The 24041-nt window shown below is 46.2% G+C and overlaps 2 protein-coding genes across 17 annotated transcripts in view; both read left to right on the forward strand.

The window, feature by feature from the left end:
* Positions 1–1441: 1441 nt before the first annotated feature.
* LOC122632610 (Na(+)/H(+) exchange regulatory cofactor NHE-RF1) lies at positions 1442–6496 on the forward strand. Its single transcript, XM_043819642.1, has 2 exons — positions 1442–1970; positions 6061–6496. The coding sequence occupies exons 1-2, from the start codon at positions 1545–1547 to the stop codon at positions 6445–6447; spliced, it is 813 nt and encodes a 270-aa protein (XP_043675577.1). The 5' UTR covers positions 1442–1544; the 3' UTR covers positions 6448–6496.
* An 8999-nt stretch (positions 6497–15495) lies between these two features.
* The window catches only part of LOC122632595 (twitchin), a 64362-nt gene continuing 55816 nt past the window's right edge, over positions 15496–24041 (forward strand). For 13 of the 16 annotated variants that reach the window (XM_043819573.1, XM_043819575.1, XM_043819577.1 and 10 more), the window contains exons 1-5: positions 15497–15962; positions 19588–20124; positions 20637–20661; positions 22480–22642; positions 22718–22859. In XM_043819573.1, coding sequence (XP_043675508.1) covers positions 19812–20124; positions 20637–20661; positions 22480–22642; positions 22718–22859 — 643 coding nt within the window. In that variant the 5' untranslated portion in view covers positions 15497–15962; positions 19588–19811. Of the gene's footprint in view, positions 15963–19587; positions 20125–20636; positions 20662–22479; positions 22643–22717; positions 22860–24041 lie in introns of all 16 variants that reach the window. The other 3 variants (XM_043819587.1, XM_043819588.1, XM_043819572.1) reach the window with 2 other exon arrangements.

Consider the following 24041-nt stretch of genomic DNA (forward strand, 5'->3'; position numbering starts at 1 on the left):
TTTCCTTTGTAATTATTTCGTTGGACTTTCGACGATACACATACGAGGCTTATCGTCGTGCCGATAAACTAGCATACTCGGAAATAGTATCGATACCGGCAATTAAAATTTCTCTCGTACGTTTACGATCATTATTCTTTATAGGATATACCGCGCACGCACCCGAGCGCGCGGAAAAACGTTGAAAGTCACGTCTTTGGCTGGTTTACCAGGAATACGCGAGGATATGCGCGAGGAATGCAAAGTTTTGGGATCGGCCGTATCTCCGGTCGGTCGGTCGGTCGGTCGGCGGAATAGCCAAGGATCCCTCGGGCTCTCGCGTAATTTCGAGATCCTCTTTTCTCCAAGATCGCACGTTTTCGATGCAACCTGCGTACGTTTCTCTTTTATTCCTAGGAAACAATGTCGGGTACGTGCGAGCGACGATTAAAGGTCGCTTCTTTCCTGCCTCGACGTCGCGTCGCTTCTAAGCCCGGAAAGGTATGGCAACGCGTCGCGCGATTCGTTAAACACGTGTTAACAAAGCCATGATTCATCGACCTCTAGGGAGATCGGCAACAGGTGTCCCCGCTGCGCATTTTGCCTCCTTTTTAGGCCTAAACGCAAGTGATACTTCTAAACGCTGCAGCGTGCAAGGCGTACCTCCGTCCGCGCAAAGTCCTTGAGAAGATTCCCATCGGGCCCGATTAAGTTTCGACGATCGCTCGTCGCTGCGATCGACTCGTCGAGCGGCGACAAACGAATTCCGATTTCTCGCTCGAAATGTTTTTTCTTCGGCACGTATCGACGCGTAGAGCTAAGCCGCGTTTCCATTATTCGACAGGTAGGAAGAGTTCGCGAAGCTTCCTTCACCTGTCGCGCGAGGGCGGTAGACGCGACAACGACGAAGACGCGCCTGCCATCTCTCTCTCTCTCTCTCTCTCTCGCTCGCTCCGGTCGTCGGCTCGATTTGCTTTTCGAACGCGGAGATCGAAAGAAAAGGAAGAGAGAAGAGAGCAGCAGAGAGAATCGAAGAAAGGGCTCGTAGACGAAGCGTTCGAGAGTCATTCGTTCGGCACGTATTTTCCCCGATCGTCGCGACGAACGCGCTCCCGCTTTTCCGTCCTTCGCTGTCGCTCGCTCCGTCTCCCTCCCTCTCGATCGAGCTTCCCTCTCCCCGCCCCGAGAGGCCCCGACACGGTCGCGAGATGACGCGATTGGTCCCTGCGATCCCGCGTACGCGCGAACCGACCTTTAGTTCGTTCGCCGCCGATCTCGCGTACGGTCGTACCTGTCGGTACCCGATCGAGCGCTCGCCGGTTGGGAAGCAGTCGATCCCAGTCGTTTTCGATAGATCGTCACGCGGTTCTCGTATTCGTCGCCGAGATACGAGAGAGGAGCCGGGAAAGGTAGTCGGGGAGAGGAAGAAGGAAGATCGAAAAGGGAGGAAGAGAGGAAGGACGTGAATCGAGAGAATAGGATAGATCGCGTGAGTCGCGAGCGTGTCCGTTCGAGCCTTCTTCCGCTGACGGGAAAATCTGGAGAGTCGAAGTGCTGGTCTCGAAATGTCGTCCCTGAAGGGCGATAAGACACCGTACGCGCGTCTTTGCCACATCGTCAAGTGGGATGACTTTGACGGTTACGGCTTCAATCTTCACGCGGAGAAAGGGAAGAACGGGCAGTACATCGGTAAGGTGGACGAGGGTTCCCCGAGCCAAGCCGCTGGCTTGAAGCAAGGGGATCGAATCATCGAGGTAAACGAGATTAACATAGCCAACGAGACTCACAAGCAGGTGGTCGAACGCATCAAGGCGTTCCCGAACGAGACCAAGCTCCTGGTGCTCGATCAGGAGGCTGACGAGTACTTCAGGGCTAACAACGTCGTCGTCAAGGGCACCATGGCGAACGTCAAGGTGATCAAGACGCCGGAGAGGAATCCGAACAGCGTGGATCACGAGGAGGGATCGGATCACGGCATCTCCGCCGACGAGGTGAGTCTCCCCCCCCCCCTCCTCTCGACGGGGGCATCGCGAATCGGTCGCGCTAATTACTTATCGACGGACGGAGGAACGTCGTAGGCGACGCAGTCGTAGCAACGTGGGAAAACTCGTTTTTTTATAGGTTATCTCCCATCGCGACACCTCGCTCGTCGATGCGAAGAATCCGCTTTCCGTCCTTCCTCGATCGTAACGCGCGAGGAATTTAGAGGTCGTAGATTCTTTTTTTTTTCTTTCCCAGAGACGCGTACGAAAACAACGTTTCCAAGGATCTTTGGAACGATCGATCGTTACTTTCCTCTTACCCTCGCGAATCTACGTCTCGCCGAGCGGTTCGGCGAATCTCGCGGTTACGAAGCACGTGACCAGACCGACGGTTATTTCGTTCGAACTACAAATGCGCGTTGCGCCGTTGTTCGTTCGTTCCTCCTCCGTCCCTCTCCTAACGATTTCCAACGAGTAGATCTCGCTCGGGAAACGTAGCGGTACAAGTGTTTCCAACATCTGTGTTTATTCCGGCACGGAGATAACAACTCGACGCAAACGCGCTACCTTCGTTGCTACCTTCGTTGGACGAAAAGAGTCTATTTCGAGAAAAGGAAAAGAGAAGAAGTAGGATCGTTCGTACTCTTTTCGGACGGACTACTCGTAGAGGCGAAGAAAAAAATACCGATCGCTCGGTCGAAACGGCGCTCGATCTCCTTACCGAAATACAAACGCGCGAATCTCCGTCCGTCTATCTCTATTCCTGTTCCTCCAGGGCTTATGAACTTAAGAGCGAGAGCGCGAACGCGTAGGGCGTAATTAAAAGAATAGGAACGGAAGAGGCAACGAGGACAAATTTTACGCCGCGATCTTCGTTGGAGACGGTTTGTCCTTTATCGACGTTTAACGGTTCAAACGGTCGTACGCTAGAGCGATCAATCGACTCTAGCTAAGGGGTTTCCCTTTCCAAGGCAGACGTCGCTAGAGTTTCGTTGGGCGTAAAAAGTACGTAGAACGCTCTTTTTCGAGCACGATTAAATATCTCGGAGCAACCCAACCGTACGATAATTCACGTCCTCCCCGTTATCATCGTTTTTATCGCGTATCAAACAACCGACGGAACCTTCTTCGAAGTCGGTGTCGCCCACGCAGATTTCGTCGTCGTCGTCGTCGTCGTCGTCCTTCCGTCTCGTTCCTGAGGAACGAAAGAAAAAAATCTCAATTTTATCTAATCGCTTATCTCGGCGGACTTTATCGACGGATCGATCGAATCCGATACTAACGAGAGAATAATCAAAGGCGTTACGCGATTATCTAAATGTTTGCGAGCGATCGTTTCGTCGAAACGATCTAATTATCCGACGTGTCTTCGAGACTGATTTTTCTCCGAGACCGGAGGAAGGATGGAATCGATGACTCACCTCTTCTCCCGAGGAAGATAAAACGGCCGTGCAACAAACACACGTATTATCGTACGAACGTAAACTGTCTCTAATTACCTTCCATAATAATTCCTTTTCTTTCGTTCGTGCTCGTCGAAGAAGACGCGCGTCGTTTATTACCTTATCTCCATCGAAAAATCCTCGACGTCGGATAGGCATTTTTTTCTCATCTTCGATGCGATTTATCGCGCGAAATCGCGCCTGCGATTCTCAGTCTCGACGCTACGATGCCACCCACTCGCCTACGTACGTACGTGGATGGGTTTATAGATGGATAGACGGATAAACGAAGCTAACGAGAAAAAGAGTATTTATCGGAGAGAACGATTAGCCAGATATACTAATTACCGGATGTTTCCTTTTTAGAAGGCTCGATTCGTTTCGTCGGGATTCGATTTGGTCGATCGCCCGCCGAGATACACTCGTCCTTTGTACGAGTCCTCTTCGTCTCCTCTCCTTCGCGTTTCCAATTACGTAACGCGCACTCGTTGGCTAATACGCTGTCCTGAATTCTTCCTCTCGTTCGAACGAATTTGTATTACGCGGGCTTTCAAAGCGCGAGCCTTCCAGCATCGGTATTTCATTCGTTCGCGCACACGTATGCACCTACGTATGCCCGCGTGAATATTAGCGCGAGAAAACGAAAGGGAAACGATAACGCTTTCTTTCTGACGTTAGGCGCATTAATTGGATATACATACGTACGTACGTACACACACACGTATATATCGCGTTACGTCGACGAATCGCTAGAAATTCTTGCCCCTCTCTCTCTCTCTCTTTCGATATATACCGTGTGGAGAATATTCGTTACACTCGGAAAAGAGAGACTTTGCGTATCATCTTTCATTTTTCGATTCGATGATCTCGTACGATATGGTCGGGAGCTCTCTTCCGGTCTTCGACGAGCTTACGTAAATTCCGCGTTCGCGTCGATTCCGGCTCTCCTCCTATCCGCCTACTCGGTAATTCGGTTTTATTGCGAGGGTACCTATCTTTTCAAAATGCATTGCGTGATCTCTTTCGAAGCGGCTGGCTCCTCCGATTACGCGTCGATAACCGTGGTCGGAAGATTTTCGAAATCGTCGCTCGAAACTTTGAATAATCGGGTCTATCGAAATACGAGAGAACAAAAATGCGTGTCCGCGTTTTCTCGACGAGGAATAACGTATTCGGATAACGGGTATTCGAAAAAAAAAAGAAGAAAAAAAGAAAGAAAAGGCAAGCGATTGCAGCAGCCTCTCCTTTCTCTCCTCTCGAAGAATAATTAAATGGCTATGCGTGCGTGCGTGCATGCGTGCGCGCGAGCAAGCAAACGACAAACGACGTGTGCTCGCGTCAGGGTAATTTCAAAGCAGTAGCGTATCGGTGTATCGAACTCGTTCAGCGTTGTATTTTCTGGGTCGCCGCGAAATTCCTCTCTCGTTTAGCAGGTGAAACGTCGTTTGCTGGTTATACGTAGAACGTTTCAAGGTAGCTTTGAGAGAGCTACGTTGTAAATTATTCCGCAAATACGTTTCGTTCCCCCTCTTATCGGCAACGGCTGCCCGCGGTTATGTAAATCGATTCGCCTTCTTTTTTTCTCTTTTTTCTCTCTCTCTCTGTTTTTTTCGTTTTTCTTTTTCCTCTTTTTTCTTCCTTATTTTCTTTTTCTTTTCTTTTCTTTTTTTTTTTTTTTATAAATCTACCAACGTCGAGTTTCTTCTTATTCGAATCGCGAGAAATCTGGCAAGGATAGGAAGCGTACGGCGGTGACGCACGCGAACGCGTTCTAATGCGATTTAACGAGCCGTTTAGAAGCGTAACAAAGCGTATAATCGAATATCAAAGAGGGATTAATTTCGGTGCATAGGTTCGAAAAGTTCTCGCTATTGTTTCGCAACGAAACGGCTGTCCGACGTATAGAGTCGAACAGGAGGAAAATCTTGAGGAAGCTGGTAGAGATTTGAAAATCGTGGGGCTCGACGCGATAGCCGACTAACATTATTTCGAAGGGATTTAAACGGTTTGTGCTCGGTGAAACCGGTTCTTCGTCGCGCATAGGCCTAACCGATGGAATTCCTTTAAGTACCGTTCAGAATTGCATCAGGCTCATCAAGGTCATCGTGGTATCTTACGAAAATCGATCCTACTCTCTCTCTCTCTCTCTCTCTCTCTCTCCCGTCTATCGAGGATCAATCGGCGCAGAGGAACGAATACCCGATCAAAATTCGTATCTGCTCTCCGCGTCGAAGATAGAGAAAGTAGTGGTATCGACGATAGTAGGTAATAATTTCAAAGATAATCGTCGAGACGGGAAAAACCGCGCGCTCTCGTCAAATCGAGCCGCGTGTTTTTCTCAACGGCACGATCGGTTATCGCGGACGCGACTTCGAAGGTGGAGGGAGAGAAACGTCCGGTTAGGAATATTTGGAGGAAAAGTGGCACGCGAGGAAGGTGCGTTTGGCCTTGGTACGTGATACGCATTTCGTCGATAGTTCACCGGCGTCGACCGGTATATCGAGGGATATTGGTCAGGACGCGAACGTGACGAGTTTTTTCACGATGCTCTCCTATCGTTCCTTTCGATTCGCTCTCGTCGAGTTCCCCGACTTTTCGTCTCTTTCCTTGCGTACGTAATAATTCGGAGGAATTCCTTTTGTTTCTTGTTCTTTCAGAACGCACGAAAGTCGAGCGGGTCCAACGACACGGAGCACAGCGATAGCACGGCAACGACGGTGAATGCTTCTACGATAGCGGTGACAACGACGATGACGACGACGGCGTCGTCGACGACGATGTCCTCGTTGTCGAGCGAAAACGAAGAGACGAGCGTCTCTCGAGAAAACGGCAGCGCCAATTCGAGAAACAGCGAGACGACGGAGGCTCACGTTCACGGAACCGGCAACGGCACCGTGACCGGAAACAACGAGCCCAGGCAAGGTTTGAACCTGAAGATGAGCGCGAAGGAGCTCAGGGCTCAGCTGGCGGCACGGAAGAAGTACGATCCCAAGAAGGAGTCGATCGGCTTCAAGGACAAATTCGACATCGTTCAGAAACTTTAATTATTAAGTCGGCCGATCAAGAAGAACGAACGAACGCAAAAGAAAGAAAGGAAGAAAGAAAGAAAGAAACGAAAATCGAAAGGATACGGTATCTCGATCTAAAACCCACGGTGCTTCGTACTTTTCGGCGGTCCTTTCCGCTTCTTGCATCTTCTCTCTCTCTCTCTCTCCCTCCGATCGGCCCTTTCCCTTTAGTTCCCCAACGATGTCGTTATCACGAACGAGTCGAGTCCGTCGCCCAAATTTTATCTAACGGTAGGAAGGCGCGTTATCGAAAAGGAACGTACACGTACGATTACGTCCATCCGGTCGTTGCGATAAACTCGCGACGCGTTACGTTCGTTGGCTTTGTTAATTATTGTTTTAAGCGGGAAGATCGCGTGATGAAGGTACGCGATAGATACAGGTATAGCATAGGTATGCGAGCGTATGGGAAAAGAGAGAAAGGACGAACTGTCGTGTTCTCGTTCGTAGAGGATCCTCGCGAATACGAAAATCTCGTGAATCGGTGTGGTACGATGGGTGGAGATGGTAACGTTCGGTTGGTAACGCGAGTCCGGATATACGTAATTACGAAGACACGGATAATTACGGTAAATTCGTTCCCCGAAGATGTTACCGCGATTACCTACCATTTTCGCGGCAAAATACTTCCGGATATTCGTTCGTTAGGCAGCCTCCTACTTATTTTCCTTTTCCCGTCTTTCGCAATCGGTTTGTCGTTAAAATCTATTTTCTTTTTTTCCTTTCGTTTCTTTTTTAAACCTTTGCATCGTCGCGGGAGGGAGTCGACAAAAGTCCCGATAACGGTCGCATGTTGCGCCGATTCTTATACATCGTCCTAAAAATTCTCTTCGCGAAACTCGCCTCGTAATGGGTATCGACTCGAAGCCATAGCCCCGGCCTTTCTCAAATATTCTTTCCAAGGACGCGTGAGAGAACGCTCGGAGACGCTACCACCCGATTCCTCCTCTCCGCGGGATATCGAGGAAAGCGATACCGCCTTTGACGCAGAACGTTGAGCGTTACGTCGCGATCGATCGTCCTTTATATTTCCTCTTTCACAAACTCTACGTCCACTCGCCTTTCCCACTTTCCTTTCCGGCCGTTCGAAAAGAAATCTGCGTCTGGGTTGCGAAGAAACTGCGTTTCTCCGATCATCGGATGGAATTTTTCATCGATAAGAAATAACGATAACGTCAATACATTATTACGGTTATCGAGATAGAAGGAAGTCGCGGAAACGTAATAGAAAGTGTAATATGTAGTCCGCTAATACAACGTGTCCTACATGTCGATAAAATAGCAAGTAACGTGCGATTGTAAAAATGTTATTACGACGAAATGAGATAACCGCGTTTTAGCGTAGCGAGTAACGCGAATGCGCGTAAGAACGCGAACGTACAATACTGAGAATACAATATTTTTCGCGTAGTTGGTTCGCATAGTTGGTTACACGCTCGAATCGAGACTCGAGGAGAGTCGTAGGAGCGTATATAAAAGTTAGGTTTACATCTGACTCTACGTTGCTAAATATTACGACGACACGTTGTGCAACATTCAATTATCGTTATCGTCGTTGGTACGCGCTCACCTGCATCTAACCCGAGTCAGAGACGCGATTGCTATTCGCGGCGCGTACCAACGACTTTTCGTTTTCCTTTCTTCGAAATCTCCAAAATGGCATCATGATTTCTTAGTTCCGTTGGTACGAATAGACTCTTATAGATTTTACGCGTCGGATAATTTTCACGCGAATTCTCTTCCACGATTACTTGTTACGCCAGCCGTCGTCCTTTCCAGCGACGTTAGCGCAACGTTAGATCGTCCCGATTGTTGTTCCATCGTTCGAGCCCCCATACGTTTGTAGCGATCGTACGTACTCGTTAAGCGACGAGATTGCGCACTCGCGTCGGCACGTAGTACTCGATGACATTAGACCATTACTCCAAATACCGTTAAGCCGACGCATCTTCGACTCTTGTACGTTCGCGCAAAGGATCGCCTTCAAGGATCGCCCATCGTGAATGGAATTTTAATGCGCGAGGTCGTTGTTTGCATCATCGATCATCGCCGTGGTACGAGGAGAGTTCGTTACGTGCGAGACGCGATGCACGAAAAAAGGGCGTACGCGTATGGGTTCGTTGGTTCGGTAATACTCTGTATCTCGCCTACGATTGCTTCGTTTTAAAGGATTTTTTTTTTTTTTATTATCGAAAGTTACGCGTCGTTTCGATCTCGCCAAGCGCGCGTAAAGTCGGGGTTCCTGAGGAGATGTTGTCGGCCGGAAAGATTAAAATCGATCTAGATGTCTACCTTATCGACGTTAGGAAGGACACGGTGACCGCCATCGTTACGACACCGTTGTATAAACGCTATAGAATTTTTCGGAGGCGAAGAGTTTCGAAGAAAGCTGATTCTTCGACGAGGTAAACCGTACCACATGGCTCCTCCTCGGCTAATCCTAATCGTACAGCTCTAATCGTCTCGTAATAACACACGTTCGCACGTTAATCATCACGTTTTTTGCAATACGTTTGATCGTTGTAAAATGTAAATATTAGAAGTCGTGTGCCAGTTTCGGTGCAACGATCACGAGGAAAGGGTGGATGTTACGAAGAAACGTCGATGCAAAATCGCTGGTTCCGTTTTCAACGTTATTATTATTATTTTTTTTTTGTTTCAATCTCACTGTTTATTTTATCTCTTACTACCAACGGTCAATAGTTACTCGCTACTTTTCAAGTAAAGATCGTAACGAATCGGATAGATTCGAGAAACGATGTATATTTTGTTTTGAAAAAATCGTAATCTTTTCTATCGATTGGTTGCACCGAACTTTTAAAATGTATATAATTATAAGCACATATACATACGCACGTTTTTTTTTCTTCCATTCTTCCCGCAAGAATGGAACGTGCACGTTGTTACGGTTATCGAGCACATAAAGATGTTAATTACGTTAGTTTAAGTTTACTATTTTCTTGTTCGATTATAAGACTTAGTTATTGTGTTACTCATTGTAGTACGCGTTCGCGCGTACCCGTCTATTTACATAAAACGTCGATGTACGTGTTATTATTCGCTTGCTGTTTCATTTCTACCAATTTACTCGATAAATTTTATCGTTTATCCGTATCCCGTGCCCCTAAATCGATGCAAAGTACGCATAACGCGGGTCGATCCGTCGGTAACGACACGATCGACGGTTATCGATAATCACCGATGTTTGACTTTCCAAATTCCGTAGGTGGCGCCAGTTTTCGCTTTTTCGATACGATTCGTATGCTACTTTTTAACGGATTTTTTCAACGGTTAACGGACATTCTCGCTGAAAAACGGTAGGAAGGAACATCTCCGATGTACTCTCGTACTTTGATGACTCGGTAACTTTTAAGGATGGTGTGAGTATATTAGTTTAAGTACTCATTCTATGATTACTTTCCAAATAGCTTAGATTCGATGAAACGGTGCAAAAAACGGCACTTTTTCTTTCGTTTTTTTTCTTTTTCTTTTTTTTTTTTTTTTCAAGAAACTAATATTACGCAATCGCTCGTCCTTTTCGGAACCATCTTTCGAGCATAAAAACGTTAATTGCCGACGAGTCGTTGGAGCGTATTCTGTAAAAATAAAAGCAGAAGAAATAACGACGATCGAAGTTCGTGTTTTACGTAGGTTCGTTAGAGCTCGATTTCTGTACGAATTCGAAGAGAACTTTTTGTATGCAATCGCGGGGCATACGTTATGGAATTTACAAATCGTTTGTTACTGGCGGAAGTTATCGATAAATTATTAGCTTCATTCTGTTCTGGATCGTAAGGAAACACAGAGAGAGAGAGAGAGAGAGAGAGAGAGAGAGAGAGAGAGAGAGAGAGAGAGAGAGGCGTAGCTCGCGAGTACGAGAGAGAGGAGGCGACGTAAAGCTAGGCAGAGGGAGCGAGAGAGAGAGCGAGAGGCGGACATATATGGTCGCGGGGTCCGAGAAGCTCTCAGGTTACGCCGTCGGCGCTAACGGTTTTCACGATGTTCTCTCTCTCTCTCTCTCTCTCTCTCCCTGTGTCTCTCTCCTTCGACGCATACAAATGTATACACACGCATATATATATATATATATGTATATGTATATAACACGTATATATACGTATGTACGACGTACATATATCTTTCTTCCTCTCCCTCGTTACCGCAATCTCTTCTCGCGCTCGTCGCCTGTCTTTCTCTCACAGTTATCCGTCGTCTCACTCGAGCAACGACCAAAAATATCGACGGGCGAGCAGAGGATGAAACGAAGATAGAGCGATCGCGGGCGTGCAAGCTCGTTGGACCGAGAAAGACGGACGATGCGCGATTAGAGGAGCACTCGCTGCACGGCGCGCGTGAGCGAGCGTGCGAGAGGAAGAGAGAGAGAGAGAGAGAGCGCGATACATAGAAAAGCAGGCGGGGTTTTCGTTATTTCGAGATTATCGGGGATTGCCTGCTTTCTGGAATCGTGCCGATCGACTCTCGTTTGGACCATCCGATATCATCGAGCGTTGCCTCGATCTCGAATGGCGACTCGGTCATACGATCTTATTTGCCATCGCGCATCGATCATCGACGCCTTTCACGCGAACGCACATTTGCGCGAAAGACGAGAGGATTTCTTCCAACGACGTATACTATCTGTCGATGTAGGTCGCAGATAAGAGATCTATGATACAGCAGTACCCCGATGAGATTTAGAACCCTGTAGTATCCCGTAGAAACCTCGCTGCATTTTCTCTCAAGTCTCTATCGCGACATCGTACGCGTATCGTGAAAAGAAAAAGGGATCGATCGAGTTTCCAAAGGCGTGATGGACGATAATCCAGGTTTTTCCAATCGGTACTCGTAGCGAACGAAACGTCCCACGGATTATGCATTGTCTCGCCGGCGCGTTAAACGATGCGTTTGAAATTTCAAATTCTATGAATAGAATGTGGTCATGTTACAGTGTCACCGCTTTCAAGAACTCGCAAGGTACGGACGCGTACACGCTGCTTTGTATATAATAATTTTTCTCGCTCGCAAATAGAGCGTGCTCTCGTAATATCTCGGGAAATTCGCTGACGAGTCCTCCTAATTCGCGAAACGAAGCTGTATTCTCGGTTTATTCTTCTTTTTCTTTTTTGTTTTTGCTTTTTTTTCTTTTTTCTTTTAAATTCGTAGAACGATTGCATAATCGGCGAAAACTCGTAAGTATATTGGCAAGAGGCGATTCAGCGAGATCTCGTTGTCAATGGTGCGACGTACACGTAGGTGCCGTTTCTCTCGAAATAGACGTCGACTCGGCAAATAGATTTTCCTCGGGACGCGCCGACAAATTCTTCGACGACGTTTTACACCAGCGTTACGTCGCCTCGTAGCGCCGACCTTACTCCAAGTAGTAAAGCCGCGCTCTTATCAGCCATGCGCGTCGACCGCCTTACGAGACTTGGAGCGAGATAGCGAGAGTTACCGCGGAATGATAAACGTCCCAAAGGACAGTCTTTGCCAAGGGAAGCACCCCGTTGCTTTGACCGATTCGAACTTTGCTCCGAGAACCCGAGTCCCCGATCGCGTCGATTTCGTTTTTCACGTTCGAAAATAGCGACGCGTAAGAAAGTTGCTTCGCAAGAAAGCAACTGTCGATTCCAGTACGTACTCGCGTTCGCGATTCATTCGCGGTTCGTTCGCTTTCTTTTAGGATTTGCGCGTCGTGAACCGAGGCAAACATAATAGGCCGGTGTCTTGTCCTGTCCTCGCACTCATAACATCTATTTCCAGAACGGACCGACGTCTAACTTTAGATCGGCTGTTCCATATACTCGAGCCATTCGCCCACTCGGTTCCACTCGTTCGAGAGAAATGCGATGAACGAAGAAATAAGCGCGTTTCCCCTTGATAAAGGGTCTCGTTTCGGTGGTCGTCCTTTCGCTCGCGCGACAACTTCGAGCAAAGAATTCGCTCGTTTCGCTCCGCCACCTTCCTGCCTCCTGTCGCTCGGCTCCGTTTCCTTACGATCCGATCGCCGACGGCGATATCGAAAATGAATTCCGGTCTTTCTCGCGTCTCGTTCGATCACGCGAAAATTTCGCGACAACGCCGATCCTCGAACGTACTTGCGTTAGTTCGAGGCGCGTCGCCGAACATCGTGAAAGAGGAGCTCGGAAAATGTTACGATCTCGCAGGGACAGCGATTTCTTTCAGCCGTCGGACTAAAAGCGACGACTCCTAAAAATATTTCGAGCGTAATCCGTGAAACTTTGGTAACGCGGTTCGTTCGGTCGGCGACGAAGAATCAACCTGAAAATCCTTCGAGAGCATGTTTCGATTCTGCCGCATGTCGCGATCGCTCTTCCGAGCAAGTTCGACGCACGTTTGGCCGATATCTATCGCGCTTAAAATAGACGAATAATGTCCTATTTATAGGAATATCTTATTTAGAACGTCGTAGTCTCGCTAAATCATTTCTCGTTTGGCAAAACTCGATTAGTCACGGCGAAGATAAAGATCGAATTTTGTAGGATATTTTATGTTATTTTCCCGTCTGGTCTCGTTGTTGCAAATTCGCGAGGTTGCTGCGTCTGGGATTTTTCTTTCTCCGACGTTCTTCGAAGCTCGCTTTTCTACGAACCGACGATTTATCTACGCGACTCTCTTTGCTTATTTCTCTTCGTCGTCGTATTTTCGCTCGTGAATCCGTTTAATACGAGCCTCGCGACTTTGCTATCGACGGTGGACTCGAGTAGGTTGCTAAGACGAAACGATCTATGGTGGTAGTACCGAGAACTACGGATCAGCTTTCTTCGTCATCGAACTCTCAGAACACGGGACAGAGGAGCGCAAATTTTTGCCGATCGCCTTTCTCTCCCTCCCTCCCTCCCTCTCTCTCTCTCTCTCTTGGTGGTTTACCGAGAAAGAAAACGTTTTTGCGTTCAAATTTACCGATTCGTTCTCGGTAAGCGCGGCGCGCATGTATACATTCGTTTCTCGGTCCGCCTATTATCGATTTATTTCCCTTTTTTACGCCGAAACGTCCGCGCTATTTTTACGATTAACGAGGTTTAGCTAACCTTGCGACTTTTTCGATCGGACAACCGGTCGAGAACGTTTCGGCGGCTGAGGAACGCTTTGCTTCTTCGTCCCGTAGCGGAGCGACTTCGATCGCGAAATTCGAAGTCAAGGTGCTTTCGCGAATGGCCACCTCGTCGCGAATCGGTCAGGAAAAGCACTTTTTGCCAAGAGTTTTAGCGAGCAGACGGTGCGGTTCGAGTAATTCTCGAATAACACCGGCTGCTGATAGTCATTCGAAGAGCGCGAGTATTCGAGTTGTTAGGTATAGATTCTAATACGTAAAGATAGATTCGCCGGTGAGGGGTGATCGTGTATATTTAGAAAAGTGCTCGGCTTGCCAGAACCAGAGAGATCTCGACGCCGTACGTGATTTCTTCCACCGACGATTTTCTCTATCGACAAGCGGCGTATCCGCCAATCTATCCGCTTTTCAGATATTCGCGTCTCGGTGTTATTTTAGCTCGATGATCACCGATCGTATTAGGAAATGGGATATCGATCTCAAAGGAGAACGTATCGGTAAACTCCTCTAGGTACACGGCTTCCGTTCGAAAATCAAACGCGGATTCGAGATTCTTTGTCGGCTCGATTCGACGATTAAAAAGAAAGTAAAGAAACGAGGGAGAGAAGGAAGAAACGAGCGAGAAACTCTCGTCGGAACGAAAAACTTATTTTCGCGCGCGGTACGCCGTGGCCAAGACCCACTTTTCGCGTACCGTTCTATTTCTCCCTGTCCCTATTTTTCTACCTTTCCTCGCGAACACGATTTTTTATCGAGACGATCTTCGCTCGAAATTATATTTCCTCGGCGTCAGCGCGCGAATCGTTTCGTCCAATTAAATTCGATATTTGCGTTTTAGCGATACGAACGAGCACGCGTCTCGCACGAACTTATCATTGCCAAGGATTTTCGATCGAAGGACCCCTTGTCGCGATTTCCTTCGTCGGTTCGTCGCAAGTCGAATTTTTCTGGCGCTACAAATCGCTTATAAATGTCCACGTACGTTTCTTCGATCAAGGATCGTTGAGGCGGATCGCGAAGAAAAAAAGAAAGGAATATCGATCATTGGATCGGCACGCACGATCCATCTACGATATATTTGGCGAGTGAGAAAATTAAGCGGCGCTATTTTCACTTCTAATTTCGCAGATCGTACGTCACTCTGGCATTCTTTTCATATGACTGGTCGATGATCGTTGTATTCTGCATTACATAAGGATTAGTTTCGTACGCGGCGTCTATAGCGTACCTACTTTTTATAATTTTCGTTACGAATACGAACGTCGTTCGTGCAAAGAGATCGTATTTTCAAACGTGCGAAACCGTGCGCCGATGACATTTCAATGTCAAAAACGTACAACACAAAAGTATTTACGATTGACTCATCGAATCGCTTTTTTTATGGTGCATAGAATAACACTCGGTCGGAGGGTCTTGCGACAGAGCGAAGAACGTACCAACGCTGCGTAGGTGGAGCGACGACGGAGGAATGGAACTCGGTAGGAAAACAGAATCGGATAATTATCGTCGTAGGTGTGAGTTATTAATCGTTCCAACGTTTCAAGATCAACGTTTGATCCGATATTGCTCCGGTATTACTCGTAGTTTATTCGATAAGTTTAATACTCTTATAAATCTTTTAGCGAGTGGACGGTCAACGTGAAGAGCAAAGGAAAAGGTAGAGGTGGAAATGAAAATATTGGGGCGTAAAGGACGGTGCGTCGTAAGGTCGCATTGTTGTCTGGTTGCATCTAGGTGCCCTCGAACCGCTGCCTCTCTATATACAAGGTAACATTGTCGTCGTCGTCGTCGTCGTCGTTGTTCTCTTCGGCCGTCGTATAGTCGACTTTCTTAGTCTATGTGGGTGGCGGTGACGCGGAGGTGGAACCTCGCAAAGATACTCGGAGGGGTGTTTCGGTGTTGGCGGTGGAGGTGGTAGACTCGCGGAGGCGAACTCCACTTCGAATCGCCGCTGCGAGATTTCGTGCGTTTAGTTGGCGCGCGGGGCCCCGGCGATAGGGACGGGTGAAAAAAGAGGGAGAAAGAACGAGCGACGGCGCTACTTATAAAAAAGAAGAAGAAGATAAGACGAGAAGGATAAACGAAAACGACGAGAATAATATAATAAAAGAAAACGGGAAAAAAGAGTGACGACCACGCAGTGACGACGACGACCACGACGACGACGACGACGACGACGGCGACGGCGACGGCGACGACGACGACGAAGACGAAAACGAGCGATACCATTGTTTCTATTGGTTATCAATTTTTTTCTTCTTTTCTTCTCCTTTTCTTGGCAGTTTCTCCCGTTTGCGAAAGCATTTTGAATCCGGTGCGAACGCGTGTGTGAACATCGTTTCAAACAATTTTCTACGAGGAAAGTAAAGGAAACCTCTTCTCTCCACTTTGGATACGCGGGAGTAAGTCTCTACTTCAAGTAAGTTGGAAGATTTCATTGACGGGACACGTTAACGTCAAGCGTGCGCGAGCGAGCGAAAGGAGCCGATCGTTCCAAGTGTTTCGGAGTGCGTCAAAGTGTTTTCTCTTTTCCTCTCTCTCTCTGTCTCTCTCTCTCTCTCTCTCTCTCTCTCTCTCTTTCTCTCGATCTGCTCGTCTGTCTGTCTGTCTGTCTGTCTGTCTGTCTCTGTCTCTGTCTCCTCGCCCCTTCGTTCGACGAGTGCCCAGAGTGTTCTCGCATCAGGACTTATCATTCGTGATTTCGTGGACGAGAGCATCTTGTCGTAGACTCTTCATCGCGAAATGTCGTAGGCGTGCTTATGTAATCTCGTTTTTATCTTCTTTAAATCAGACGTGAGAGACGTCGATTCCAAGGAAGAAAAGTGATAGCGGTCGAGGATACGCGCGACGCTCGAAAGAGAGAAACGATCTCTGTCTTTGGATGGAGCAGTGCCGCGAGCGAGTCGTCTTTCTGCTCGAATCGCGGAAAGCTAAAAGGAGGAAAATTAAAAGAGGACTTACATACGGTGTACAATGCGACGTTATCGCATTGGCAAGAAAGGCGGAAATTCGTAGTGAAGGAGCGCATTGAGCAGAGTACGGCTTTCTTGACAAGCGTACGTCGCTAAACGACGCTCGACTTTGTGACTAATCGCCACGAGTCTCGTCGCGTCTTGCTGTCGCGAACTATTAGTAGACTACTATCTAGGTATCTGGGCTCGGTGTCCGTGTATTTTTAGGAGAGCGTAACGCGAGGAGGAGCGGTTCGTCGCTCTCCGTCTATCCTTTTTACCGCGGCTTTCATCATCGTCTTCGGAATAGTTCATCGTTCATCCGTTTCCTCCGTACTCGCTCTTTTCGCCTTTATCCCTGTCCTTTCTTTCTTCTCCTCCTCGATATTCGCTCCGATTGTCTCTAGAGATTTCTCGACGCGACCCTGCCAGCGCATAAAACACGGCGTGGGCGCGATCTCTATAATTTTCCTACACTCCTCCCGGCGAAGCACCGAAAAAGCCGCACACAGAAAACCTGCTAGATTTATAAATATCTCGCATTCCCTCGAATTCCATACTGTCAAGAGAAATCTTCGATCTGGCTCTCTAATTTACCGGAGACTTTAACCACGTGTAATTATAACCCTCTTACTCTTTCGTCTCGTCGGTTACGCTCGACGGGACATTTTTTTCGCTATATGACGGAGAATCTGGTATAAATTACGCAATGATTTATTCTTTGAAATAAGCTCGAGATGTCTCTCGAAGCGAGCACAGACTGCGCGTCTTTGAATCAGTCTACCAAAATATTCGCGTTCGAGTTGAAACGAGAAATAGATACGCGAATGCTCGGCGCATCGGTCACCTAACAATTATAACTTTCTAGGTCGTCTATAGCGTGTAACGTTTAATATACTCGTGGGCAAGGTGCGACGTGGTTGAACGCGTGCGTACTTGCTTACTTACGTGTGCAAACTCTTAGATAATATTCTCCTTGTGACCCTTGAAAATATGAATCATCGTCTTGCGACGAAATAGTCCGACGAATCGCAAAGTTTCTTTTGGCTGCGTTCGCGCGGACGAATAATCCTCGTTTCCAGAGGATATAAAATTATGTATGCGCGCTAAAACGCACGTATCGTAACGAGCCTGAAAATCCCTTCGCTTTTGCCTTATCTCGAGATCTTGAAGCGCGCGATGTGCGAAGTACATGTTATCTAAAGTAATTAGCGACGCAATGCTATTGACCTGCTTGAGAGTATTCATAACGATTGGCGATCCCAATACTTACCTGCAATCCGTTACAATGTAGTATCTGTTACGAGGACGATATGTCATCGCATTGTGTTGCATCCCAAATAGACATATGTATAATTATACCAAGATGGGCCAACTATTACGGTCTATAGTCACGAAGAGTATGAAGTTACCTAATTTCAAAGCCACTCGATGACTAATTGTTTTTAATTGTCGCATTAGATCATCGTACCTCGATGAATACTCATCAATATGCATACTTTATAAAGTCATAGTCCTTTGTCGTATTCTGCTCATTCACGGACGATCGTCGTAACGTAACGTCTCCAGAGACTCCCTTTCTTTCCCGAGCAACGTATAACCGCGTTAAAGGTATTAACCGTTCGAACAAAGTTCGCGAACGTTATATCGGGATTTTCAAACGCGTCCCTTTCGATCTTCGGTCATTCCCTTCTTCACTTGGCACACATAAGCCCGCTCTGTCAAAAGTGTGCCTCCGACAAAGAGCAAGGAACTTTAAGGTCGACGCATGCTCTAGTCTTTCCATCGACGAATTTATTTCGCCTATAGCGCTATTTTCGAGCGAAGCTTTCTTTGGTACGGTAGAAATCGTTCTCATAAAGATTCTAATTCATCAAACCTCGTTACCCTGTTGCACGAACAACGGTCCACTTTTTTTCATAGTCGTCTGCCATAGAACGATATTTAGAGAATAGGTTACTCGCGTTTACCTCGTTTATTTTTCAGCCTTAAGCGATACTTACTGCGGTAATCGATCTTAACTATAACCGACGCGACAAATTGAAAATCAGACTGCAGAAAGGGGTCGAATGCGAATGACGATTACGAAGAGTAGCGATCTCGAGAATGCTTCAGGGCCGGCTGCCAAGTCTTACCATGACGTTGTAACACTTGGTCCGTTTGGTACACCATTTCGTTGGTCCCCATCTCGCACGCATCCTTTCGATCTCGTCTAAAGGGGTCATTTCATAATTAAACGTCATTTCTTCGCATTGTCGAGCGAGTCGACAGGTGTCCGTCCATAATTCCTATTCCAAATGCAAATTTAGATTTATAGCGTTAGAGAGAATTTTATCGTTTGTCCGCTTTATGGTCTAATCGTACATACGGTTTTGTTTCCTCATTAATCATCGAGAGAAGCTCGACGAAGATGATTTTTATATAAATTTCACGACACGAGCCTCTCCTCCGTCATTCCCACCTCTTCGGTACTCCTCGGCTTCTCGTGCTTATAATTTATGTTCCCCGAAGGTTGTCGCGTTATTTCAGTTTTATGACCTGAACGGTTTCCAAGTCGCAACCGGTAGCGTCTTACTTTTTCTTCATCTTTCTTTAACATTCGACGACTGCAATCGTTCAGGTGTTTGTTGCAATACTTTCTATCAACTACTAACCGTATATATATATATATATACATGTATATGTATACGCGCGCGCATATGTATACTTTACGAAAGCATTTCATCGTTCAGGAGTAATATTTTTTGAAGGAAAAAGTTAAGTTTCGAAGACGCGACCATAACACGGTTAGAGACCGCGCTGCTCGCTGCGAATATCCACGTTTATAGAGGCATATGCCAAACATAATAACCGATTATCAAGATAACCAGTCCACCTATTTTCGAGCCAAGAGTCGTTTTAATAATAGAGGCCTTACGTCACCCTACAACCTTGGGTATCTTGGAAAATATGCTCGGAGTAACGGATTCCACGAAAATTCGCCGTTCTACACGCTCGATTTACGTTCGATGCTCCGATCCGCACCGATCCGCTCTGATCGCTCGATCTTTTCAAGCTAGGGTGCTGATAATAACTCGTCGATTCTATATGCAGGTCCTGAAAGAGGCGACTCGAAAGTTAAAACGGAAGAGTCGAAGAAAGAGATTGGATGGTTGTGCCGCAGGTCGGTATCCTTGGCTCGAGGATAAAATAAGTCCTAGCGCGAAGATAAACGCAAGAGAGGAGGAGGAGGGGGAGGAGCGTAGCGTTGAGGACAAACGAGGTACGATCCTTTGGGGATTAGCGGGTAACCAAAGGAACACGGGCGCCCCGTAAACATGGGGGTCGCCGACGATTTCGCACCGAGCTTCACCCAGAAGCCTCAGCTTCGGCAAGAGGACGACGGGAATAGGCTGATCTTCGAGTGTCAGCTGGTCAGTTCGCCGAAACCGGAGATATCTTGGTTCCGTGGCGAGACGGAACTCAGGGAGGATGACAGGACAAACTTCAAAATGCAAAGCGTCGGGACGAGCAAGTTCCTTGTCGTGCTCGAGCTCGATGACGTCATCGAGACCGACGCAGGCTTGTACAAGGTCAAAGCCAAGAACAAGATGGGCGAGGTCGCGGCGTCTATCAACCTGAACTTCAGTCGTAAGTCACGCACCGTTTCACTTCGCACGCTACGATGCGCTCGTGCGTTTTGTTCCAAGGTTTATTTTTATCCGAGAAGTCGAACCGCGAGAGCGACTTTACGATGACTCCCCTTTACGATTTTCACTGGTCTTAAGAAATTTGTAGCTTTTAGAGATCGATTCAAAGGCACTTGCTAATCCCAACGAAACGCACGACCACGTTCCATTTTCTCCCCCGATTATACCTTCCCGAGGTACAATATCGTCAACTCGGACTGTCCAAAATGTTTCATTCTCCTTTCCAACGAATTATCAGTCATAAATGCTCACATTGTATTTTTCAGCTGTGGATGAGCCTAGGGAGAAGTAAGTTGCGTTAAACGGAGTATAGATTTATAAGCTCCAGGCTCCTTGTTTGCGCTAGCTTTACGCTTTTTCACGTCTATCGCGTTTCTATCATTTCATTTTCATTTCTCGCAAGTAATACATGTGTATATCGCGTATGACGCTTTTTTTACTTTTTCGTTCTAGCTGCTGAGCAACCATTAATAAGGGGGTGAGTGCTTCTATTGCGGATTAACGAGCTAGATTCGATGTGCTAATCTTTAGGAATGATCTAAATTGCTCCTTATGTGCTGCTAATTGGCGTGTTTTATTGATTAACCTCTGCACGCAACCCGGTTTATCCATTGCGATCACCGTGCGTGATTTTATCGAACGATCGCAAAGTTGGTAAATAATGCGATCGAAGAGGCGTGAAAAGTGTGCGAGCAAAAATAGCCGTCTTGGAATGCGCAGCTATTTTTATACGCTTTCGGCAATGTTCGCGCGTACCGATAAGAATGCTATTCCAGATTTAAACTTTCACATCTATCTCTAGCCAGTGTAAACGCATATACTTTTGCTTAGAAACCGAATGCGGAAATAGAAGTCAAACTAGATACGTACCTGCGTCATTTTGACGCGAGATATTATAACGATCGATGCTTCTGGAGATCGTCATATATGGGAACGTAAATACCGAACCTTGGATGAATCTCAATCCAGAGAAGATCGATGTGGAGGTTGTAAAAACAGTAACGCTTTGCTCTTTGCTTCATTGGAGATTGCGAACTTGTACGATCTGGCGCGAAACACTCGACGACTCCTTCGTACAAGCGTCTCGAGCGGGCAACTTAGTTTTCAAGCGTTAGAGATCTGAATCTTATTTAACGTAAACATTTTTGGGCGAGCCAGGCGAACGAAATTGGGTCGAGCCGACGCGATAGCTCTTTGGTCGTTGGACGACCAAGAGAACGGGAAAGGGTTATCCCGCGGAAAAGAGTCTTTCTTCTTTTTTTCTCTTTCTTCAAATCGCATCACGAAGCGGAAAAGTTGTTGGATTTATTCTTCGGTTCTACGAGCAAGCGTTTCACGCTGAAAAGTTACAACGAGTTCTAACGGATATTGATACCTGCGATCACGTAAAGAGAGAATTTGCCGATCGGCGCTTGAGAAAGCCGAACGGAACAGCTGCAGCCTAGTTCTACGCTAAACTTAGCTGCAACGTGTGTTTCGCTCAGGCTAATGCACTTGCCTTTCAAACTCATCGAGTACCCGAAGATCGAGGATACGTCATCGAAATAGTTCTTTTCGAAGAGTCACGTTCCATTCCAACGTTCAGCGATACTTCAAAGACGAGCCCTCTTTTATCAATTTTGTTTCATTATTTTAAACGCTGGCAAACGCAATATAAATTTTTCATTATTACGAACTAAGTGGCCCGATCGATGATCGCGAGGGTGCATTGAACTCGATGAGAAATTTCAACGCGTTCTAACGTCTCGCACGCGGTAACGCCTCTAGAAGGAATGGTCGAGCTATCAACGGAGTTACATAAAACTACTTGCGCTATCTGAGATAGCTAAACAAAACGTCGACTATTTCTGGCAACGACGTGCGAAAATTGCGATAAATTTTCAACTGGCTTCGTACCTACGTACGATCATAAGACGACTCTTCTCCATTATCCGGTCATCACTTGCCAGCACTTCCGCGAGAGACACAGCGATACTTCGTTTTATTTGCTCGCTGTAACTTGATTTTACGATTAGGACTTTGCGGTTTCATTTGAAATGCATATTAATGGATCGCGGTAAACTTTTAAAGTGGCTATTAAAAGTATGCGTAACCTTCGCCCAAATCGCATAAAATAAATTCAACGATTTGTGCATTAATGTCGCTAAAAGCTAACGTTTCTGCGGAAGAGAATGACGCGTGACGATTGATCGTTGCTCGCCGTGTGTCGAATTGATGTTACTTGTGTTTGCATCGTTGATCATTATCGTCTTGTGTTGCGGGAACGGAGATAAAGAGCATTGATCTTTCTTTACAGACAAATCGATGGCATTGCACCAACGTTCGCGAAAAAACCGGCAATTCGGCAGGAGGACGATGGTAAACGATTACTTTTCGAATGTCGCATTACCGCCGATCCCACACCGAAAGTCATGTGGTTTCACGATGGAAATCCGGTTAAAGATTCGTCGAGGCATAAGGTCAGACCTTTCGCCGATATTTTATTTACGCGCTGAGATATTTCCTTTTTTAACTCGAACGTTTGTCGAATCCAGCTGACCGTCGATAAAGATGGCCACTCGTACTTCGCCACGCTGGAAATAAAAAACGTGACCGTCGAGGATGCTGGCAAATACAAGGTCACAGCGAAGAACGAGCTCGGCGAGTCAAATGCTACCATTTCCTTAAATTTCGATAGTAAGTATTTAAGCGATGCGTCTTGTCGTTTGCTACGTAATCAAACACATAGTTAAGATCCACCTTACACCGGCCTCCACTCCTTCACATTTTTGCTCATTGACTTTCTTCTTAGGAAAGTGGAAAAGAAAGGTGTAATCTGGATACGAGGCTTCTAATACTTTCATTTCATTTCATTCTTACCTCGACTCGGGATGTATATCGACGATTACACACATTTTGATTCTTCATTCGCTATTCATTCTCTATTTAATTATCTTTTGTCGATCCTTTTCTCGATGGATACGATCATCTTTTATTCTTTCTTTTTTTTCTCTCTTTTTTTTTTGTCTACTCGCTGTTTTTACTTTTTTGTTTTGTTTTTTCTTCTTTCCCCCTATTCAGCACAATTAATATTTATTTTTTAATTTATCTTTCAATTCGATCCTTTTCGCAATAGATACGATCATCTTTTGTTCTCTCTTTTTTTTTCTCCTTCTTTCGTCTATTCACTGTTTTTACTTCTTTTTTTCTTCTTTCCTTTTATCCAGCGTAATTACGTCCAATATTTATTTTTTAATTTATCTTTATCGTAAGCACAGCCGTCGAGTTACGAGCACGTATCGATGTCGGCTCGACCGAGCCCACGATATACAGCCCATTTAATTTAATCAACTAAACGTCATGAAAAACATCGTTTGGAGATATTTCATCATTACAATGTAGATAGCAGATAAGAATTAATCTATAACTACAAATGCTGCTTGAATGACGTTTTCATTCGATCGCACCTCGAGCGCGCTTTCTTCTCAACGAAGATATAAATATTGTCTCGAAGTTTCGTTCGTATTTTGAAGATCGCTTATCTACGAAATGATCCACGTAAGAAAGCGCGCAAGATGCGATCGTCGATTCGCCTTATACTGACGCTTCGTTAGGTTGCTGCAGTGATGATATTTATCGATCTGTACTTGTTAGTCGTGTTTGTCGTGTGTCATATTCATATGACGATCATTAAACGATACAAAGCTCACAAAGTTTTAAGTTGCTTATCTTGATAAAACATATACATACCTATACGCAATCATGTACATAAAACAATATCATAAAATTATATGCAAATTTAACTTTAGAAAACTCTAATAATGTAAATAGTATAGCGTTTTTACTTGTGTGTTTCGTAATACGTTTCTATTCGCTATT

The sequence above is a fragment of the Vespula pensylvanica genome, chromosome 10 (assembly GCF_014466175.1).
Source record: "Vespula pensylvanica isolate Volc-1 chromosome 10, ASM1446617v1, whole genome shotgun sequence".
Lineage (NCBI taxonomy): Eukaryota > Metazoa > Arthropoda > Insecta > Hymenoptera > Vespidae > Vespula > Vespula pensylvanica.